The sequence below is a fragment of the Neolamprologus brichardi genome, chromosome 22 (assembly GCF_056152115.1).
Source record: "Neolamprologus brichardi isolate AB-2024 chromosome 22, ASM5615211v1, whole genome shotgun sequence".
In the NCBI taxonomy this organism is placed as follows: Eukaryota; Metazoa; Chordata; class Actinopteri; order Cichliformes; family Cichlidae; genus Neolamprologus; species Neolamprologus brichardi.
Genome location: NC_142124.1, coordinates 1314135 through 1333696, shown reverse-complemented (window position 1 = coordinate 1333696; position 19562 = coordinate 1314135). Strand labels below are relative to the sequence as shown.

Sequence of the window (19562 nt, the reverse complement as noted above, 5' to 3'; positions counted from 1 at the left end):
GCTATGAACAGGATATAAATATGAAGTAAAAAACTATACAGAAATCTGAGATATACAGTTATACAGAAATGTGAACTATGCAAGTTATAAACAGTTGTAGGATTAAAAATTATCATATGTACAGAATGATTATTTACACAGAGCTATACAGTAGTGCAGTTAAATAATAGCTATAGCTATAAGCTATAGTAATAGCTTTAAGTCCTGTAGAAAGTTAAATATATGTTGTGCTCTCTGGTTACTCTGGTATGAATGACTCTGAATTACTTTATGATAAATAACACACTATTGTCAAAAAACAGTGAAAGAATTCCAGATCACAAGTTTTAGTTCAAATACAAGTAACAACCTTTGACTTTAATCAGGTTTTATTTAATTGTGTCAGAGAAAACATCACGTGCCCTTCATGTAGCTGAGTACATTCAGTGTTTAAAACAGAAGTTGTGCAGGTCTGAGATCAGCAGTTTTCTGAAACACCAAACTGATGTCCTGTTAATGCTGATGTGTAGTGACACAGTTACAGGGGTGATTAATCCTTTTGACTTTTTGTCTTTAAATTTATCAATAAAACAGCTGCAGCTTTCACTGACAGCACATTCAGTTAATTTTGGAGTTACTGCAAAGATTGAAGATATAGGATGATCTGTCTGCTGTCACTGGGTGGTGCTGAGGTCTGAATCTGAGGACGACTCCTGTAATCACAAACAGAACAGAATCATCACAAACTGAAATATAAAGTGTATCTCAAATCTGAAATAGAGCTGATCCTTCTCTGTCCTCACACACTCGGGATCTGAAGTTGTTCAGTCCTACAGTTCTGCCGACAGCTGTTTATTTTTTATTTGTTTTAAAGGCCTTATATACTAACACATTTTCTAATATCATGTTTACCTTTGAGTTGTTGATGCTTTATAAATGGACATCTGCAAAGATGAGATGATGGAGCAGGTTTCAGTCGAGGTTCAGTCTGCTGCTGCATCCTGGTCACAACATACAGAGGTGTTATCAGCTCAGTATTGAACAAGAAATATTAATGCTTCAAATTATTTGTCCTAAAGGATGCAAGCTGTACAGAGTACTGCACATGTGACTTTGTGAACATAATTCATTAAAAATAATTTTTTAACCTAAATATTTGTAACAAACTCAGTAAAAAAAATGCTAAAAAAAATCATCAGAGGAAAAATGTAACATTTTAACTTAAGCTGACAAGCAGAAGTAGTTGGTTTCAGTACATAAGTATTGGGCTTTGCTATTTAATCCGTAAGAGAGTGATATTATACCCCTTATGTCAAACTGAGTGATTTATGGCCCCTAGAATGATTTATGGTCCTAGGAAGTAATAAAGGAAGTAATAAAGTAATAAAGGAAGTAATAAAAATATGATATTCATAAAAATATGATATTCATAAAAATATGCTAGTTCATAGCTCATTGCTTTTTCCCCCTAAAAAGAACTAATTGATTATTTAAGTTTCTTATATATCAAATAGCATTCTTTTATTTTTTAATCCATTAAAAAAAAAAGTTTTTATTTTTTTTATGCTTAAAAAACGCCATCTGGTGGTGGCTCAGTGTGTGTGCGAGGGCGCGTGCCCGAGGCTGTGTGTCTGTGTCTCCGGACTTTGTGTGTCTCGGGCTCCGTGCTTATGTGTGAAAACGTGTTAATAATACATAGTAAAATAGTGAAACTGTTTAGTTAAACTTGTGCTTTTGTAACGTTCAGTATGGCCAGAAATACAGGCTGCATGCCTTGGGGCAAAACTTTATTTCAATTTATATGCATTTGTTTAATCCGAACAAGGAGATTTAGAATAAAACTCAGAATCGTGAAAAAAAAAAACAAACTCTGGCGATCCCCGAAAAACGCACCGCGGCTCCCAACATAAAAAACTCTTTTCTCCAAAAAACCCCCTGGTAGGTAGCCCCTCTTTTCCCCAAACCTTATATTTCGGAAACAGGGGAAAAATCCTGAAAAAATGCTCCGCGTTTTCTCCAAAACACCTGAAAAAACCTTACTCGTTTTTCTCAAATTCACCCCGATCCTTAGACTAAATAACCAGGGAAAAACTCCTGAAAACCCTGCTAGCTACCACTTTTATTCCCAAAAACCTTATATTTCGGAAACAGGGGAAAAATCCTGAAAAGTCCTTAGTCTGTTTTCTTCAAAACGATCCCTCTTACCAGCTACCTCTAAAATTCAACGCAGAGTCTAAGTTCTCCCTTTGCTCTTAATCAAACCGCAACCGCTTCCAGAGCACAAATATTTCCTGCTTGTTCGCTCCACATCTGCCGCACAATGATTCTGGCTATTCGTTCGAAATTTCCGCCAGAGACCAACTCCGCCTAACTTCGCCCCGCTGCCAATCACATAACAAAGGGGCGGCTCCCCTCGCACCCCGGTTAGCCATTCGGCTGCAGGTCCGATGGAGGAGAGATTCAGGCTCAACACCGGTGGGCTTTGGGGCTAGACAGCCTTAGAGAGAGCGAAATCTATTTCTACCAGCTCAAAGCGGGTGAAAGTTTTGGTCACACCGCGGATCGCCTTTACTTTGTCTGATTGGGGTGTTTTGAGCCTCATCGCTACGCCCGAAGTGCAGAAGAGCCTGCGGGAAACGAGCTCGCAACAACCACGAACCAGGGATCAACAACTGCCGTCGCTTTCCCTATGTGCATATCATTCGGTAAGTGTTAATCTTCCTCTCTAACTACATTTTTGCATTTTCCTTTTTACCATTCTGTCAATCCTTTCATTTAAAAAATATCACAATGGTTTGTAACACGTACAATACACCATCTGTCCATCCATTTGCTTCCGCTTATCCTTTTTTTCAGGCTCGCGCGGTGCGCTGGAGCCTATCCCACGTACAATACACTTTAAAATATATATAAGCTCGACTTTAACCCCCGTAAAAGTTTATACATTACATGTCTACATCACCTATCATGGCCTCATCAGGTATCTCATATCATCTTGTTATTGTTATGTTATGCTCCTTTGATATTTTGCTAGTTTGCGTGTTTTAAAACTCTTTTTGTTTTTCTTTATATTTTTAGACTCTGATTTAAGCCAGATGTGTTAACCTGATCGCTGCGAAACACCAGCTCTGCGTGGATTTTGACCGCGGGTGACCGGATGTTGTTTCCGGCCTGAGGTTGCCTGAAATGCCGTGAGGCTCGTTTGAAAGATTGCGCCCGAGACCAACTCCGCCTCCAAGGCGTGCCTACCTTTAGCTGCCACCAGTGAGATATCAGAGCCGGGCTCCACATATCCAATCAGGAGCACGAGCAAGACAGCTTTTGCAGACTCTCCAGAAATATACAAGTCCTTACCAACTGCTCTGCAACCCAGTGTTTCTGGTCCCCTCACTAACATCGCTTTTTGAGATATTTTTTATGAACCACTAAAAGAGCCATTTTACCCCCCAGTACAGAAGACTGCATCTGGATCTGAGGGCAGCAGCGGGGACAAATGATTGTAATGAAGCGACGGACATTTCATGGCTGGTCTTAGATAATCGTGAGTTATTGTGTCTTATGGTGAAAAGTACATAGTTTTGCAAGAGGCATACAAGCACTGTGGAAAAAGTAATCATAAAACTGTTTTGTGAACACTCTGCTCCCTACGTTATGCTTTAAAGAATGTGATAATGTGATCATCAAAGAACATGATTTAAAAAAAAAACAAAACCTTTTATTCTTATGCTTTTAAAGTATGTCAGATTATCTTAAAACACTTATTTGTATGTTATAATGTTTTTCTTACACCATGTGTAATTTTCATAGACACCTTGTTCATTGTATCATTGTGTAATTATGTGTCTTTGATAAATAAATAAAATATTTAATCTTGTATTTGTGTACTTTCTGCTGATTCAATAAAAAATTAGTCACATATCGCTCTGATAAACACAGATGGCTGAAAAAAATGTTTGATGGGACAAAGGAAACAAGTGTCTCGCTGCTAAACTTTTAAGTCACCATGGTTCAAATGAGAAAATGCCACTAGGAAACTAGCAGCTCTAAGTCTTTATGTAAAACATGAAAAACACCCTTTTCAGTGATGTCTACAAAGGTGTACTCATTTCTTTGTTATGTACTTTACTGTTCCAATGAAACAAAAAGAAAATCTCATTTTTAAGTACATTTTTCGGCCATCCTGACCTATTTTCAGGGGCAAGAATGTTGATGTTAGACTGTGTTTTAAATCAGGTTTTGATCTTAAACTAACTATCACAGCACTGATTTTACTGATTACAGTTGTAATCTCAATTAGAATACCAAACTGGCTTTTCTCCAGTCAGTGTTATGGTGAAATTTAACTTGTTCTTTTGTGTAATTGCACATGGCCCATCACAGGACCCCTTAGTAAGCTGTACAGCATAAGTTTTCAATTCACTTTTGTCAGAAAACTTCACAGTATGAGAAGTTACAGCACAGTTTCTCCAAGTGTGTGCTTCTTTTTCAGTCAGCATGCTTTTAGAGCATCTGCATTAGCTCATGTAGTAAAAGTACAATCAGTAAGTGTACTTTAACATTTGAGATTCCAAGTTACTCTTGCTTAGATCGTGTGAACTGTCATGAGCCTTTTTCTTTTTTGTATAATGCATCAAACCTGTTCAAATCAGTTTATTTTCAATTTATTTCAACTAATCTAGAGACAAGCAACTCCTGTTTAGCTTCTGTTATGCATTTACCTCTCACACGTTAAACTAAATGTTAGAGTTCTCAGAGTTAACATGTCTCATGTTACCATGTTGTATTTCTAATACCCAGCCTCAGTGTTTCGCCCTGTTGACCCTCAAATCCAAACACCAATGATCTAGATATTCACAAAATTCATCAGGACATCTGTAACATCTAAAGTTTTTGTTGTTTTTATGTTTTACATAAAAAAACTTTAGATTTTCAAATGAAAGTGACATGCAAGGATATTTTTCTTTAGTGATGTTGCTTCAGCAATCTCAAATACTAATTATTCTGGGAATTTTTATGGTCAAACTGTGATTTTCAAAATGTGTGTTTGTGTGTGTGTGTGCGTGTAAAATGACCTTCTTCTTATGATGTTGTCACCGTGAATCATTCAGGATTAACAACACAAATTGTATCGATAGCAGAAACAGTCGTATAACTTATAATTCTCACAAGTTTCCGCTAGTTTTACAAACACAGTCTTCTTCAGCTCTGTTTATCTAGCATTTATAAAACTGACTTTCCATAGTACACGTAGAATTTAAGTTTTCTTTGCTCTCCAGTATAAATGCAATAATTTGCAGGCTTTTTACTGAAACTCTCACAATGCAAAACTCAATGCTCAGAGCTTTATATATCAACAGCTCTGAAAATATCTTCTTTTTTTTTTTAAAGTAATGCAGGACAGGATCTCTGTTACTCTCTGTGTCTCTAAAAATCCCAACAAAACTGGCAATCACCTTGTAGAGGAATTTCTTTCATTTATGTATTGATCACTTTGTTTATTGGTAATGCTTTTAGCTCACTGTTTTAGCATGTCTGCCTCATACTCCATTCAAACAGTTAGACAGGTGGTGGGGGTCTGGTAACAAAGTTGTCTTGATTAAAGAATGTTAGCTACCGCTCATCGCTTGTCTGCAGGCTTTATTAAATGGAAAACTTCCACAACAACCTCTAAACAATGGTTTATGGATTTTTATCACCTGCAACACCATGTAACACTTGGATGTTAGATTCTTTTACCAGTCAGTGTTGTTAGCCCCAACCCCAGGCTCCAGGTGTCTGAGCTCTAATACTTTATCAAACCTTTACTCGAGTGTTTTTGACACTAGCAGCTGTACTTCTACTTAAGTAAAAATTGCCTGCACTTTTGCCACCTCAGTTGCCACTTTTCCGGAGTTTGTGCAGTTTTTATATTGACACTTTCAACGTTTTACGTGTTATCCTTGATCACAGTTCTAAACAAATTAACTTTTCTTGACATCAAAGTAACCCAAAAAAGCAACTATATGTCCAGTTCTCTTTACTCCAAAACTAGTTTAAGGCTATTCTGTTGTCGTGATATAGCCATACAAATAATATTAAGTTGAATTATTCTTAAGAAAAATATGGTTGCTTCATGGCTACCTGTTCAGAGAATTTGCAGGCTTCTATGGAAACTGTCACAATGTAACACTCACACTGTCAAAACAGGGTTGATCCATGTTTCTATGAGCACTGATTCATATATCAACAGCTCTGAAAATCTTTTTTTTTTAAAGTAATGCAGAACAGGATCTCTGTGACTCTAAAAAACCCAACCAAACTGGCAATCACCTCTAAACAAATGGAAGTAGTTTTATGGCTCTCTATGGTAAATGGCCTGTATTTGTATAGCGCTTTTCTAGTCCCTAAGGACCCCAAAGCGCTTTACACAACCTGTCATCCACCCATTCACACACACATTCACACACTGGTGATGGCAGCTACATTGTAGCCACAGCCACCCTGGGGCGCACTGACAGAGGCGAGGCTGCCGGACACTGGCGCCACCGGGCCCTCTGACCACCGACAGTAGGCAACAGGTGAAGTATCTTGCCCAAGGACACAACGACCGAGACTGTCCCAGCTGGGGCTCGAACCGGCAACCTTCCGATTACAACCTTCCGATTGTTTATACAATTTTTACATTCACATTTTCAAGGGTTTATGTGTTATCCTTGATCACAGTTCTAAAAAAGTTAACTTTCTTGACATAAAAGTAGCCCAAAAAAGACAAATATATGTCCAGTTCTTTTTACTCCAAACCTACTGATCGGAAAACATTATGTGATGCTGGAAGTTTTTATCCTATCCACCTCCAAAACAAGTTTACCTGTAAGCCAACACATTAGACTTAAACAAATTTGTGAAATTCCTGAACAATATGCTTTGTGCAGTAGCAGTAGTACTAGAACTAGTGCTAGTAGTCCTAGTACTGTGCAGCAACCATGGCTTCAAGAGTGATCACTATTCTGGCTTGCAAATGGTGAAAACATGTCACAGTCTTAGCTGCAAATCAGAAATGTTGGTAAATTTAAAAAAGGAGTTTAAACTTCAGGTTTGGCATAGACACAGACTTTATTAATGCCAGAAAACTGCTGATCTCAGACCTGCACAACTTCTGTTTTAAACACTGAATGTACTCAGCTACATGAAGAGCACATGATGTTTTCTCTGACACAATTAAATAAAACCTGATTGAAGTCAAAGGTTGTTACTTGTATTTGAACTAAAACTTCTGGATCTGGAATTCTTTCACTGTTTTTTGACAATAGTGTGTTATTTATCATAAAGTAGAGTCATTCATACCAGAGTAACCAGAGAGCACAACATATATTTAACTTTCTACAGGACTTAAAGCTATTACTTAACTGCACTACTGTATAGTTCTGTGTAAATAATCATTCTGTACATACGATAATTTTTAATCCTACAACTGTTTATAACTTGCATAGTTCATATTTCTGTATAACTGTATATCTCAGATTTCTGTATAGTTTTTTATTTCATATTTATATCCTGTTCATAGCCTGTACATAGCTTGTACTCACTACAGCCTGTACATACTTATAGTTATAGAATATTCATAACATACTTCATACCGTGTACATTATACCATACCATAATAGACCCATTTCTGTAATATACTTACATATCTATATTATTGCTAATATATATTGTAATATATCTATATCATGGCTAAAGCACTTCTGGATGGATGCAAACTGCATTTCGTTGCCCTGTACCTGTGCATGTGCAATGACAATAAAGTTGAATTCTATTCTATTCTATTATGTAAAAGTCCAGACCCTCTGAGGATTATCTGAGTACTTCTAACATTACACAAAGCAAAGGTCTCCATCAGTGTTCATGAAATGCTGGGTTTATCCTTCTTGTGAGGGAGCTGCTGGTGAAGATCACGAGCCCTGCTTGATCCCGGCGATGAGTTTCATTCTTCCTGGTGTTTCTGAAATGATGCCTCTCACTGTGGGTCAACAGAACATCTGGCACAGGACAGCTGTAATGAAAGAAATTGAAGAAGTTTTGAAAAAAAAAAATCTTGGAAATGCCCTATATGTGAGAAGCAGATTTTGTATTTACTTTTCTTTTCCAATCAAGATAACTAAAAGTATAATTTTCACCACACAATTACTAACCTTGTCATCTCCTGCACTGTCTGTTTTGGGCTCTGGGCTTGTCCTTCCCAGCGCTCATGAGACTGCTTTGCTGCACTGTGGTATGAGGTGCTAACCTGTTGACAGTGTTGGGAAGGTTAATTTTAAAATGTATTCCACCAAAGATTATAGAAGTAATGTATTCTGAATACTTTACAACTACATGAATGTACTATTGCTGTGTGATTTATTACTATTACTGAAGGTTACTCTCCACACCAACACCAACTAGATGTTAAAATCATAATATAAATGAGTAACAGTAGGTGGACATTAGGTAAGGCTGCAATTTTTGCAGCGATCTCGTGTAGAAAACGATTCCGCGCGTATATAAAACAGGTCAGCGGCTCCGAACCGTAGTAAAGGGACCTCTGGCTAATACGTCGAGTTCGTGTCGGGCTCGTAGCTGAAAACTAGCTTTACTTTGTTGTCTGAGGCGTTGAAAGGCTGCTCCAACGGGACTTATTGTTTCAGAGGAAAACACGAACACGGTGTACAGTCGAGTCTTAATAGCTTACTTACAGCTGGGCTCGTCAGGCTCTCTTCTTGGCTGCAGTGGTTATTATTATATTTACATGCTTCCAGCTCCCGTTTTTTCTCGATGACAGCTCGTACTTTTCCTTTTTCTCCCTCCCTCGCTCACAGACACATAACGGGTATGGCAGTCCATTCTCCCTGCAGCACGGACTACACTGCCCATGAGGCTACATTGTTTAGGGCGATGCCTGTAACACTCTGCTATAGAGATTGAAAATGTGACGTTATTCAAGGGTAAAACCGCAAAGAATTCTGGGAACTCGTGGCAAGAGGTACTAGCGCACGCAGGCTTTCAATTGAAATCAGTCACACAGCGATAAAAAGAAACACAAAAAACTGTCAAGAAGCTGTTGTATTAACTGCAATAGCCGGTCGCATGACAGCCACGGGAAGCCGACGGGTAAAGAGATCGTTTTTTTTATCGGATTACGCCGTTGAAGAGAAATTATTCGAGTCACGTTTCTGAAGTAAAAAGAGGCGACGGATGGCCTGGATTGCAGCCATTCAAAGACCAAATATAACGTCCCAGAACATCCAGCTCACAGGTTAGTTTGCTCCAAGCATTTCCACAAAGGCCAGTCTTCTGTTGTAGTTAATACGTCATTTTTCATAACATAATTGGTGATATAGGTTACAAGCAAGTCTGGCGCTGAACAGAAATTGTGGCGCTATGCTATCACTAATTGCCCAGTACGATTACAGCATACAATATTATTGTCACTGCTACATTTCTGTGACGAACCAGAAATTATTTCCACTACTAATTAATTACCGTTGAGCTCAAAGGTCCTATTAATAAACGGTTAACGAATGTGTATTTATGAAGACGATTTGTGAGACTGGTAAACTGATGATACGTACGATGGTCTTTCGTTCTACACGGTGCATTTCATGGTCCTGTACCCATCCGTCGGTAAACTGTTCCTGGGCTTATTGCAGTGACCTGAAGTTACTGAACTTCATGAGTGTATGCACTCACTCCAATAACCGTATAATTATAAATATGAGCGTGGTGAAAGTTGGGCAGCACGCTGACGTATTTTGTCCACTCTGTGTGCTCGTAAGGGTCTAACCCTTTCACCCCTTTGCTTTATTCCTCGTATCTTTTCTTTGACTTTTCATCAAGTCTGACTTTGTACAGTCCGGCATTGTTCTCCTTCGTTTTGTACATAACTTTTTTGGGGGGCAAAGAAAAAGCAAGAAGGTATTGGAACCGGAGAAAGAACGTTTTGCGGTGCTGCAAATGCTTGCATTTGATGCGGTACTTGGATTGTTTTGCCACAAGTTACCGGCATGCAATGCGCGAAAGTCACGTGGTCTGTCAATCTCTATTGCTTTCATATTAAATCATTTTTGTATAATAATTTTTAGAGGCTCTTATTGCGTGTTTTGTTTGGGTTTCCACTGGCGTGGAATTACCAAAAATAGAGAGACCATAGCCTAACATATGAAACAGGAAAATACCGCCATGTAATCCATTTATTTCAACAAACTAACTGTATTCTCAATATCACCTATTGAACGGTAACTGTAACGGATACATTTACTCATATTTTGTATTTTAAATACGTAACGCCGGTGCATGTATTACGTTACTGCCCAACACTGCCTGTTGATGAGATCTTGTGTCATTCCTAAAACACCGGCTTCCAACTCCTAAAGAGGCACGGGTGTCCCTAAATTTAGCAAATATTAGCTTCGGGCTAGCTTGCTATGACAAATAGGCTAATACCAGCACTTTACCACAACTTCACCAGATGTAGCTAAAAAAAACTAAACTAATGTCCAGTCCAGTGGGACAGCAAGGAAAGATGACAAAAATGATACTTACTTGCGGTTTGGAGGGTCCAGCTGAAACTGAAGCAGCCATTGAAAGACGGGAAGAGAGAAAGATGGCAGCTTGGTCAGCACTAGTGGCCTCTATAATGTATGCAAATACACGCGGGCCGGAATCCCCGCCCCAGCGCGCCCCCAGACGCCAAAACACTGCCAGCAGATTGAAACTGAAAAATGGTTTGAAACCGAAAAAAAATTTATTCAAACCGAAAAAAAAAATTGATTGAAACTGAAAAAAAAAAAATTGTAAGCGAAAACAAAAAAATTCAGTTTCAACTAAGTGTTTTTCACTATCAATTTTTTTCGGTTTCAATACAAGATTTTTCAGTACATTTATTTCAGTTACAATATTTTTTTTCGGTTTCAATATTTTTTTCGGTTTCGTTTCAAGGTGGCATCGTTCTGATTCCACAGAAATGTCCCTCAAAAAAAAAACAGTCTGCACACAAATACGCAGAATGTTAGACGTCCACATTCCTTAAATGTCCTTGTTCCTAATGTCCTTGGTTCTTTTTAAATATTAAAATAAATTTGCATCTTGTGACACATTAAAAGTAAATACACTGGCATTACTGTGCATCACCCGCAGTTACAGCTACAGCACAGCTATTGCACCTGAACTGCGCATAACCACTTAGCTGGCCGCGGCTGAACTAGCAGGCCCAAGAAAGGAAAAAACACTAAACACTCATAATAAACAAAAGTGTCACAACATTGCAATACTATGGAAACACATCTTAAACATAATTAAACACATTTACTACTATTCTGATTGGTTAGTTGTTTTTTTCAGTGCATTAAACTGCAATAGCGGTGCTAAGTGAGCTAGGCTAACTCACCAGAATAGTTCAAAAAGTTCGAAGAAACACTCCGACTCCTTCGAGGTAGGTACCCGTCTGTGGTTCACCGCTAACAACAGCTCTCTCACAAAAATAATTGAACCTCTTTTTTCTCTTTCAACTGGGAAAAACCGTGCTCCGCGGCAGCATGGAGTTTTTCCTTGCCGTCTTTGTTCTTCTACACCGCGCACCGAGCCGCAGGTGATGCCTTCAGGGCAAGCCCGGAAATTAAACTATCAGACGAGAACTACGATGCATTCAAAGAACCCTGTACTTCTGATTGCTGTAAATCTTACCAGGGTTACATTTGTTTCTTTTTTCATTCTAGCTGAAGTCCGGGACGAACTGTGTTCCTTTTCAAATCAAATCAAATCAAATGACTTTTATAGTCACATCACATGTGCAGTTACACTGGTACACTACATGTGAGTGAAATTCTTGTGTGCGAGCTTCACAAGTATGGAACGCCTGGACTGCCATAATGAATTAATTAAGTACACCATTAAATAATTAATTAAATGTGGCAATAATTAATTAAAATGGCAAATAATTAATTAAATAAATAGTTATGACACATGTAATTAATTAATTATTGACACATTTAATTAATTATTTAATGATATATTTATTTATTTCATTTTGGCAGTCCTGGCGCCTGGCTCTCATCTTGAATTAATTTTATCTGTCAACCTCACCCATCAAACGCAGGGGGCGGGGTTAACGCTGCCCATGCAGCTTCTCTAACATTTGATTGTTGCCGTGCAAAGTAAGTCAAAACAGGTCGATCCTAGATAATCGATTGCTTGTGTAGACTTGGGGCAGCCAGGTATCCCAGAATGCATTTCAAATCACAGGCAGCAATGGTGGTGGTGTAGTTTTAAAATACCCCGTTTTTCTGTCACCAACTACACTTTTAACAGTGTTTTAGCCGCGAATGTCCTAGAAACAGGAGTGATACACCTGCTGCTGTCAGACCTGCAGGTATCAGGCTGTGATGTTTCCTTTATAGTGGACAGAAATATTTGCAGTGGCACAAATAATTTGTAGCATCTTGTTGAAGAACAGCTGATTGTTCTGTAAATAGTTTGAAATGGTTATTTAAAAAATCAAGGTAAAATTAAATGGATGCAAATAACTTTGTTGTTTGCATAACTTGTGCATATGATTTTAAAATTGACAGTTTATATTTGCATTTAAAGTTATGAAATATGATCATCAAACATGTTTGTGGTTGTTACAGTTTTTTGTCTGATTTTGATCAATTGTGTTAACACAGTTTGTCAAAATGAAAACATGACTGTAAATTCAGACACGTGAGGTTTTGCTGAAAACAATGAGACCAAACAAGGCAAATAAATAGTTTTTAAAGGTGAAATGTGGAGGAAACATCAAAAGTAGTTGGACCCCAGAGGGTTAAACATTTTTTTAAAGTAACACAAAAGTTACTTTTCAAGTAATTAATTACATTTAGAATCTAGTAACTCAGTTACTAACTCAGTTACTTTTTTGAAGTAGTAACTATTACTATAATTAATTACTTTTTCATAGGAACTTGCGCAACACTGCTATCTACACACTCCAAACACACGAAACATGACAAATCTCTCACATCTCAAGACTCGCTGTCTCGCTCTCTCTCTCTCTCTCGCTCTCTCTCTCTCTCTCTCTCTCTCTCTCTCTCTCTCTCCACTTTATCTCGGCTGTAACATCTGATGATGTAAAATGAGGACACGAGGATGCGTGGCACATTAAATGTTGCACAACGTATTTGTGAGTTTCATATCAGATAAGAAAAACATTTTCAGAAACCGTTCAGATGCACTTTTATCATGTTGTCCTATAAATTTGTTCCATCATGTGACTCGGCTGTCATATAAACACTTCTGTGATCTTATTTAGTCACAGATCAGATCATCACATCTGTCAGGACAGAAAAACTAGCAGCAGTAAAAAGTACTGCAGAGTCTCAGGTTCGTGTTCAGCCCAGGCTCTGTGCTGCAGCTCAGCCCCTCTCTCTCCCCCCACTTTCTTTACTGTTTCAATGGTCTCTGTCCAAAAAACAACAACAAAGAAATATCTGTGAAAAAGTAGAGTTCATAAACTCAAATCATGAATGAATAAATAAATAAAATAAAATGCAAACATTTTATTTTGAAGGAAATTTAGTTTAATTTGTTGAACAAACCTTCAATAAACCCAGAAAGTTGATTCTGTTTATCTGGACTTTGTGTTATCAGTTTTAATTTTAACTATGAAAAAAATGTGGTTCAGCTTTTCCTGTCATGACGTCTGTAGTTCCTGTTCAAAGCAGCTCACAGAGAGACAGAGGAAGCGAAGCGACAGCAGCATCAGAATACAGAGGACCAACATTTACTTATGATTTACTGCAGAATCAGAATCAGCTTCACATAGAAAAGCTCCAGTTAACAGAGAAACACAGCGACTGAGTGACAGCTCTGCTGTACAGGAAACTGATACTGCTGAAAACTGAGCATCTTAAAATGTCTTCCATCATCGATGAGGATCCAGAGTTGAGCATGAGTGTGAAATACAGCAAAGGAGAGGACAGAGGAGAGAGACTGGAGGGACTGGTCCTCCTCCATGAGAATGTGGACTCCTGCACAGACCATCAGGTCCCTGTTTCAACACAGGACGGAGGTAAGTATCAAATACTGAGGGATCAGGAATCAGGAGAGACTGTTTCCATCTTCTCAATAAAATATCAAACTAATACAGATCCATCAAAGCTTTTGGGTCCAGAGACTCAGTTTATTCATAGTGTGGAGGAAAGTTCAAGCTTTGGTGAAGGTGTGCAGTCTCTGCTCTTATTATGGTTTATATGTTTCTATATTTTTAATCTTTTCTGTTTATTTAGAGAATAAATGATAAAAATTGTCTAGTTTAAAGTATCAGTGTGTTATTTTAGTAAGTGTAGAAACTCTTCAGTCTCCACAAGCTGACAGAAAAGTGTTGGAGGAGTTATCTCACAGATCAGTGGTGAAGGCAGAAATAGAAGAAACAAGGAAGTGTTGGTCGACACTGTGGAGCGAGTATAACCACGGAAACTGCTCAAAGCACACTTTTCACAGCTAGTTTTAGCTGACAGGAAATCAGACCAATGAATAACAACTCTGTTTTCATTTCAGCAAATCATGGAGATATTGTTTTAATGACATAATATTCATATTATAATAACCAACATTGTCTTCATGATCTGGTCTTTGTGTGAAACACGGCTGATACACATTCGTCTGTTTCTGAGTCACATCAAAGCGTTTCTCTGTCAGAGTCTCTGTTCTCACATATGTAAAAGTCACCTGAAGACAAACATGTGACAAAGTCTCCTGTAAATATCAAAACTGCTAGAATGAACTTGTTCAGCTCATCATCAGGTCGGCTGCAGGTGGAAAGTCTTTCTGACAATAAACCAATAAAATACGCTTGAAAAATGGGAAACAAATTATGATTAAAACATGTTTAATAATTAAATTAACAAATTATTTTCTCCATTTTGCCTTCGTAGAAATAAAAGCCCAGGAGAAGCTTCCAGCTGTGAAAAGAAGCCGTTTCAGAGCTGTTGAAGTGAAGCTGGTGGTTCTGTATCTGCTGATTCTGGCTGGAATCACAACACGCTGTGAGGAGGTTTATTATCATGCTCATGATACACTCCCATGTTAAAATGAGCACCTTTGCTGCCTTAAAAACATGTTTCCATTCAGGACCAAATGAGTTTTGGTCTCTAAGGATCGTTTCCTCTTCATAAAAACTGCACGGTGGCATTTTAAATGGAATTCTCTGATCAATAATATGAGCTGCTGTGTGGTACAGCCTGACCAACACGTTGGTTTTGCTGACTGAGCTTCTAGTATTTCATGAGTCTGTTACTTAGCACTGATTAGCAGGTGTGTGTCTGTGTGCATGATTCCTGGCTCATATCTTGTGTGTGTTGTGGAGGTGGAGTGAATGTTCTTCTTGTTCCTTCAAACTCTTCACTCAACACGGTGATTCTGTGATTATATCAACAAAGCAGACAGGCAGCAGCATCTGCTGCAGACTGATGCAGGTGCAGTCACACTATGTTAGACAGTGGCCGTCTGTCATTGTGCGACTAGTTAGTTCACTTGGTGTATTAAGCAGGTAGCTAACAAGCTAATGTTAGCTCCATTCATCTCATAGGAAAATGAAAAACTTTATTTAAATCATTTTAAATTTTAAATCTTTGGTTTTGTTGCATTTCTAACCAGATATTTTGGTGAGTTTGGAAAAAGAGCAGCTGAAGGACGAGATGGAAGGTAAGAAACTATTAAAAACTGTCAGAGTTGGAGACGGATTTGAAAGGTAACTGATTTTACATTTTGAATCAGCTTCTTGTGTTAAGATAAAAAAGAAACAAACCAAATTACAGCAGCTGACCTCCCAAACTAACATAAACAGGAGAAACTGTTCACAGTCAAAGGCAGCTCAGCCCTACAAACTCCTTCGAAGTGAAACAGGAAACACACAGTGAGAGCTGCACTTCCACAGGAAGTACCTGATCACATGGAAACACCTGTGATATGAGGAAGTGTTGATTCCCAGTGTTGTCTGTTCTTTCAAAGCATATAGATAACATCTCTGACTACAGGTGTAGAAATGCTGTTTGATTCTTCACCTTCTTCCTCCACACTGAAGCACAATTATTCTGAATCTTGTCAGTGGTTTTTGTTCACAGTTGATACGTATTTAGCTCATCAGATTTCCTGTAGTTCTAACACCTCCACCCACAGGACATGTTAAAGAACAATGGCTGCAAGTTTCTGACTCTTATTGATATTTGACAAAGCAGAGGAAGAAGATTATTTCTGTTCAATGTTTCACTCATTAAATTAAATTAAATTAAATTAAATTAAATTAAATTAAATTAAATTAAATTAAATTAAATTAAATTAAATTAAATTTAGGTTCTTACAAAAATATTTTAGATGCTTTGAACAAGAATCAAATGCAGGATGAACTTCAAGGTAATTGACTCCTGGATTCTAAAATCACTATTGTCAGAACATTTTAACTTAATTTGAATCTTTTTTTCTCTAAAGACACAAAAACCAACCTGACTCAGTTACAGAGCCGTTATGATGAACTGAGTAAAAACCACAGTCAGCTACAGGAAGAAGTGAAGAAGCTGAAGAAGATGATAGAAGGTAATAAAGTTTGAATAACTAATAGAAAACATCAGTGTTACACAGTGATAACCTGATTGTGTCTTTGTTTTGAATCCTAAATGTTTGATGCTGTGTAACAGTTTCTCTGTATAAATGTAAGTTTCAGTTAATTATGAATAAGAAAGAAAACCTGAGTTTAAATGAAGTATTTACAGGGAAAATGACAGGGACCAAAGATTAATGTGATACAACATGACACAAAGTCTGACTTTAAAACATGTGTTTGGCTTTAAGGGAAGTGGTGTCCAGAAGGATGGACGAGATTTGGATGCAGCTGTTACTTTATATCCAGTGAGATTAAAACTTGGTTTGACAGCAGGAGAGACTGTCAGGATAAAGGAGCTGATCTGGTGACGATAAACAGCAAAGAGGAACAGGTGGGTGTGTTTGTTCATGTCTGTGTGATCTTTGATGGAGCTGACAGTCATCTGTTACTTGTGTTTTTGACCTGCTGTCAGTCTGTGACCTGCTTCCTGTTTCCACTCTGATGGATTTCTCTCTGATTTCTGCACAATGGAAGAAAAGTTTCATCACATTTATTCTTCCTTCAGACATATTCACAAGATGATGTCACCACAACAGAAGTGCTGAATTATGACTGGAGACAATATTTGTGTCTCTTCTCAAACAGGAATTTTTAAAAAAAATGAACATGAGAGTAGGACACTCTTGGATTGGTCTGAGAACCAAACCGACATCAGGAGGAGCTGAATGGGAATGGGTGGACGGAGCACCGCTGACAGAAACGTGAGACATCTGTTTGTTTCTATTCCAGAGTTATTATTTAGAAGTGAAACATTGATGTTTTGGAAGATAGATCAGCAATACATGAGTTGAGCTATTTTCCAACAGCCCCACAAACTGAATGTAAAGAAAAGCAGAAATCCTCCTTTGAATGAACAGCTGTGCTTGAACTCTCTTCATCTGCAGTCTGTGATGACGTTCAGTTACAACAAGTCAGTTTGAAGAAATCAGGATTGAAACATGTTCAAAGCAGCGACCGACACATTTCACTTTGTTCAATTTGTCTTCATGTTTTTTGTGCTGTAATGTTTCTTTTCTCACAGAACAAAAACTGTTTCAGAGAATTCCTGTCTCTTCTTCTTTGGTGTTTGTAAAACTTCAGAACATATGAAGGAAGAAGCTTCAGTAAATATGACCTGATAGACACACATTTCAAAGTGATGTCTGTAAACAGCTGACAAAACAGTTTCAAACAGCAGAAAGTCAGCTCTGACTTCTTTTTATTCTCCATTTTTACAGCAGGAAGATTTCATATTCATCAAAGCTTGAAAGCTGTTTTAGTGTGCATGATGATTCTCAGAGAAAAGTCTAAAGGAGGGAAAGTGGGCGAGAAACCTGGGAAAGAAATACAGGAAATATTGGAAATATTCCAAAAGAGACTCATATTTATATGAATGTGACAATAGTTATGAGTTTAGTCCAGTTTCATATCAGATTTGATCTCTCTGACAGGTTCTTGAAAGAAGGATATGAGAATCCTTATCCTGGTTTCCGTGGAGTCTGCTGTGACGATGATGGGAGATGGACATGGGCAGATTATGCTGGATCAAGGACCTTCATCTGTGAGAAATGAGTTTGGTGCTTTGATGTAAATGTTTGAATAATCCAACCAAAGACACCTCACTATGAAATGTCCTGCATGAGCCTCAGACTCAGCTTACAGTCTTTACTTGTTCATTCTGCATCATATATTGATTACATATATTGTCCCTCTGTGCTCTGTGCTGTACAGTAAGGTTGGAAGTCATCCACACAAAACCTTGAAGTACTTCATTACTCTGTAGTTCCAGCAAATTGTTCTAATAAAAGTCAAAGTGCAGCTTGTCTTTACTTTGGTTTACTTGGTTTATTCATCAGTCTGTTGGTCCTAAAACTTCAGTAAACGTCTTCTTCAGTTTCTCTCAAACAGCTGAAAGTAGCTGCTTCTTACTTTTAGCTACAAATCAGGAACCAAGAGACTGAAACCAGCACAAATTCAGTTTGTCAAACTTACAACGTGTGAATAAGTGAAGATGAATCCGTTTAAAACAGCTTTCCTTCTTCTTCTTCACTTACATCAAAACACAACTTTACCTTCCTGCTTAGTTTGCAGCGAGCTGCCTGCACAGCGTTAACACACTGAAGGTCAAAGTTCATTTCAGCATGACAGAAAGGAAAAGTCCAGAAACAACAACCCTCACAGTGGACACGGTTAAAGTCTGTTGATTTAAAAAAAAAAAATTTAGGGGGCCTAGAACTGAGCCCTGTGGGACACCCCACAAGAGAATAGCAGAGGACGACACATGGTCACAGAGACAGACACAAAAAGTTCACAGAGTCAAGTTCTTCTCTTTCAAGGCTCTATTTTTCACCAGAGCTACAGTATCCAGAGTCGTACGTAGTGAAGAGTCAAAGTTATTAACAAGATAATCGACCTCTGTTGGAGTAGCATTCAGATAGCTGCTCTGCTCTATGAGCATTGAAGATGATAACAGTGGGTGGATTATATTCTTAAACTTAATTACAGCACTTTCACAAAGACATCTACTGTGATAAAGTCTGCTCTCCACTAGGGATGGGTACCGGTAATAAACGGTAGTAACCAGACCGAAAAGCAGCGCACATTTCGGTGCTTTATTTTCCTGAGATGTCATACACTTCAGATTCTAGCCAATCATTTTACGTTTCCGAGGATAGTAGGCGGGCCCAGGTACGTACGTTCTTTTAGAGCATGTTATTACATTAATGCATGTAAGGTGAACTAGCAAACACCGTCGTAGTTACATGCGGCTGTCTTCTTGTTTGATGGCAGATACTCCCTTCACCCTTCTGGTTAAAAAGGCTAAAATGACAAAAAGAAAAAGTGGAAAACAGTTAAACATGAGAGTTTTTTGGACAAAGTGTGTGTTCTCCATTCTTTAAGCACCGGCACTGTTTCAAAATTACCGATTTGGCACCGGTATCGGATAAAACCTAAA

General features: G+C 38.1%; 1 protein-coding gene across 2 annotated transcripts; it reads left to right on the top strand.

The window, feature by feature from the left end:
* Window positions 1-13711: 13711 nt before the first annotated feature.
* LOC148096538 (CD209 antigen-like protein C) lies at window positions 13712-18178 on the top strand. Of its 2 annotated transcripts, XM_087834632.1 has the most exons (8): window positions 13712-14038; window positions 14904-15014; window positions 15625-15672; window positions 16342-16380; window positions 16456-16560; window positions 16816-16958; window positions 17213-17328; window positions 18058-18178. In XM_087834632.1, exons 1-8 carry the CDS (start codon window positions 13882-13884, stop codon window positions 18176-18178), a joined length of 840 nt encoding a protein of 279 aa, XP_087690758.1. In that variant the 5' UTR covers window positions 13712-13881. The 2 variants fall into 2 exon arrangements, with proteins under 2 accessions (XP_087690758.1, XP_087690759.1); XM_087834633.1 differs by lacking the exon at window positions 15625-15672.
* Window positions 18179-19562: the final 1384 nt, after the last annotated feature.

Coding starts and splice junctions, on each gene's coding strand:
- LOC148096538 (XM_087834632.1), top strand. CDS start 13,882: ATGTCTTCCATCATCGATGAGGATCCAGAGTTGAGCATGAGTGTGAAA. Junction 14,039..14,903: donor TGTTTCAACACAGGACGGAG/GTAAGTATCAAA, acceptor TTGCCTTCGTAG/AAATAAAAGCCCAGGAGAAG. Junction 16,959..17,212: donor TAAACAGCAAAGAGGAACAG/GTGGGTGTGTTT, acceptor CTTCTCAAACAG/GAATTTTTAAAAAAAATGAA.